Source organism: Lichtheimia ornata (assembly GCF_029851405.1).
Source record: "Lichtheimia ornata isolate CBS 291.66 chromosome Unknown scaffold00198, whole genome shotgun sequence".
Taxonomy (NCBI): Eukaryota; Fungi; Mucoromycota; class Mucoromycetes; order Mucorales; family Lichtheimiaceae; genus Lichtheimia; species Lichtheimia ornata.
In genome coordinates this window covers 1-3,020 of record NW_026695517.1, presented here as the reverse complement: position 1 = coordinate 3,020, position 3,020 = coordinate 1, and the positions used below count along the sequence as shown (strand labels likewise).

The following is a 3,020-nucleotide window of genomic DNA, read 5'->3' as shown; positions in this document are numbered from 1 at the left end:
TCTCTGCCAGGTTGCTGAGGATGGCATTGTACTCATCTTCTGTTTTAGCAAGTGTCAAAGAGGTGGCAAGCTTGCTGATTTCCTTCTTCCTGGTTTTTTCTCCCCCATGTTGCTGCTTGTATGCCTCGGCCATCTTGAAGACATTTCGCTTGAAGTGCACCCTGCATCCTTTGACATACTTGATCCCATCATCTCGTGCAGTGATCTCATGGTATGCTTGAATGAAGCCTCCTCTCTGTGCATCCGAAAAATCCATGATAATGCCAAGAATGTCCCTCCTTCCATCAAAAGTGATATCATAGACATCGAACAGTCTCATGAAGTATGCCTTGAAATTGCGTTGCGATAATCCATCAATCACAGCCGAGAAGATGGTTGCGTACTTTTGGATCTCTTGACAATATACAACGGTGGTGCATAAATAGAACCCCTTTTGGAATACGGTAAATGTTGCATCCATAATCATAGGGTATGCTTGAAGGTTGATGACTCCAGCAATTGCAGGTGGGCGAAACCCGATTACTGTGTTGCCTTTTGTTAAATCGAAGCTGACAAACATGTCCGAAAAGTCTTCTTGCACCTGATACAGCTCTTGAATAGCCGTCCTTACTTCGATCCCGGACTCATTCTTCTCTGTCACAGCCTTCTTCTTTTCCTTCCTCACATGGTAGCCCAACCGATCGATGTTTTGCAACATGGGATTGATATTGCGAACCGATGGGAATGTGGTGCCGATTGCGCTGCTCATGCCAAGGATCAGATCTTTCGGTGTTGCTCCAGGATTTGCTTCAATGCAGGTTCCAAGCTCTTGTTCTTGATCGGCAGAGAGATGAATCGCCATGTATTGGCCATGAGTATGACGATCCTGTCCTGGTTTTTTCCCTGGCTCCAGTCGACAAACATCTCCAACATAGACAACGCGCGCGACATACGAGCAACTGATATGTGCCAGGCGCTTCTTGCATTGCCCGCAGCCATCGTTTTCTTGCTTTGAACGGCCATCGCTTGTTGTCTTTGGGCGTATATCGACCTTGTAGCGTATGCATTCACCATCCATGCACCGTAAAGCACCAAGACAATGCTTGGAAATCGTCTTGCCTCGAGAAGTAGTTGTCATGTTATCTTGGCGAAGGGACCATCCAATTTCGGCTTTTGGATACATGTAAGCACCGGAACCATCAACTGCAGCTGGCACAGTGATAACGGCATCACCACTGGGAAACTGAGGGAAGCTTGTAGGTTGAATTGAAGCGGACATAGATAAAACTGGTAGAATTCGAGAATGCATGAGCAAGGATGTACCATCGCTAGTTAGCTCGAAGCACCTTATCTTTAGCTTAGGAGTCTGTGAAATGAATAAAAATTCAGGGTTTTGACGAGGAAGATGAGAATCCACAATTGATATTTATACGAGTTATCAAACACCTACGTCGGATGCGTCAACCCGTTTACTTCTACCATACGCGGCTGATCTATGTCTTTTTCTAGGTAATGTTATGCTTGGGAATAGGATTCATGTAACCGAGTATTCTACTCACGTACAAGAAGATGGCACAACGTATGAGGTAAGCAATAACAAATGATGGCTATGGACTACTACTTTACAATAGGGAGATCCTCTACTCTATCGTGGCAAATCTCACATGCATGAATTGCACGGTTACATGATCACCTTATCCATTTTCGGATCCCATCATCACAACACAATGCTCGCCATCTTATTCGAATTATCCGTTTGGAAGATATCATCATTGGCTTCTAAACACTATCGTCCATAACAAGCGTATATAGTCAAGTGCTCTCAATTGGAATAAATCACATCACGGTACTCTTTATCATCATCTCTTTTTGGCTATTTCTCATTGTTTAGCCATTTCAATATGGTATCGATATCTGCTCGATTCTATCTTATATTGAAAAAAGTTTAACGTATACGTGTTTTCTTGGTTTGCAATGAGGTACTTTTGTATTAGGGATCCAACAACAACAACAAGCTATATAAGCATACAGGTGTAACATACCCTAAAATCATCGTCACATTCATGTTGGTGTGATATATTGAACTTTGTGCGGTGGCTACCGGGCACCGGAATAGCACGTGCAAGGTTTCTCAAGTGCTACGCGGTTAACTACCACAACAACTACCACAACTACTACCACAGGTACTGCAAATTGGGGTACCGCAAAAACAGTACTTTTTGGTACCAGCAAAATTACATGGACCCAGTAACAGATGGTGTATCTCCCGTGAGCTCTTCAAGAATGCTCTTCGTGACCGATAAGCCATCCAACAAGAGCTTTTGCTGGTTTGTCACATCCTGCAATTGCTGCTGAACTTCCTGTGACGTAGGCTGCGCGAGGAGCTGGGCTTGGGTCACGGCCAAGGAAGTGAGTTTGGCCTTCGTGCTAGCAATGCTTTCACGAATGACCGAAACGTCATCCCGGTGGTTTGACGCACGAGCGCCCGTAAGCTCAACACTACCCGTAGTCGTAGGCATGTTGTTGGCAGTTGAGGTAGCGGCATTGTTGCCAGGCAGGTTGTTGCCATGGGCAGAGTTGTTGCCATTGGCAGAGTTGTTGGCAGGGGTGTTGTTGTTAGGAGAAGACATGATGAAAAAAAGATAAAAAAGAGTATTCACGGAAAAAAATGTAATATATGGAGATAGAGATGTGTGTGTGTGTGTGTGATAGCTGTAGAGCGAGAACTGGTAACAGTAAGTGTCCGTGAGACTCGATAAAGAGAAAGAAGACAAAGTTTATTTTGGATGACTACACGTTGTGTATATAGATGTGATGATGCAATCATGCTGAGTATGAAAGATGATGGTGGTGAGATCTTGAGAATACGACATTACCCCCCTCCAGATTGAAGGATGCGTGAGCAGGAAGGTGTAGAAGAAGTGTGAAGAATGAGAAGTGTGATGCACGTGGTTGGCGTAGTCATAAAAACCCTGTGTAAAAAACCCAGTGGGAAAAAAGTAAAAAGGGAAAAGACACTGCCGTGCATGATAATGCGAGAT

The 3,020-nt window shown here is 44.3% G+C and overlaps 1 protein-coding gene across 1 annotated transcript; it reads right to left on the bottom strand.

Annotated features, from left to right (window-relative positions):
* Window positions 1–2,213: 2,213 nt before the first annotated feature.
* Window positions 2,214–2,609, bottom strand: O0I10_012997 (uncharacterized protein; the record flags this gene model as incomplete). The annotated part of the gene is made up of 1 exon (XM_058492870.1): window positions 2,214–2,609. The coding sequence occupies one exon, from the start codon at window positions 2,607–2,609 to the stop codon at window positions 2,214–2,216; it is 396 nt and encodes a 131-aa protein (XP_058336364.1).
* Window positions 2,610–3,020: the final 411 nt, after the last annotated feature.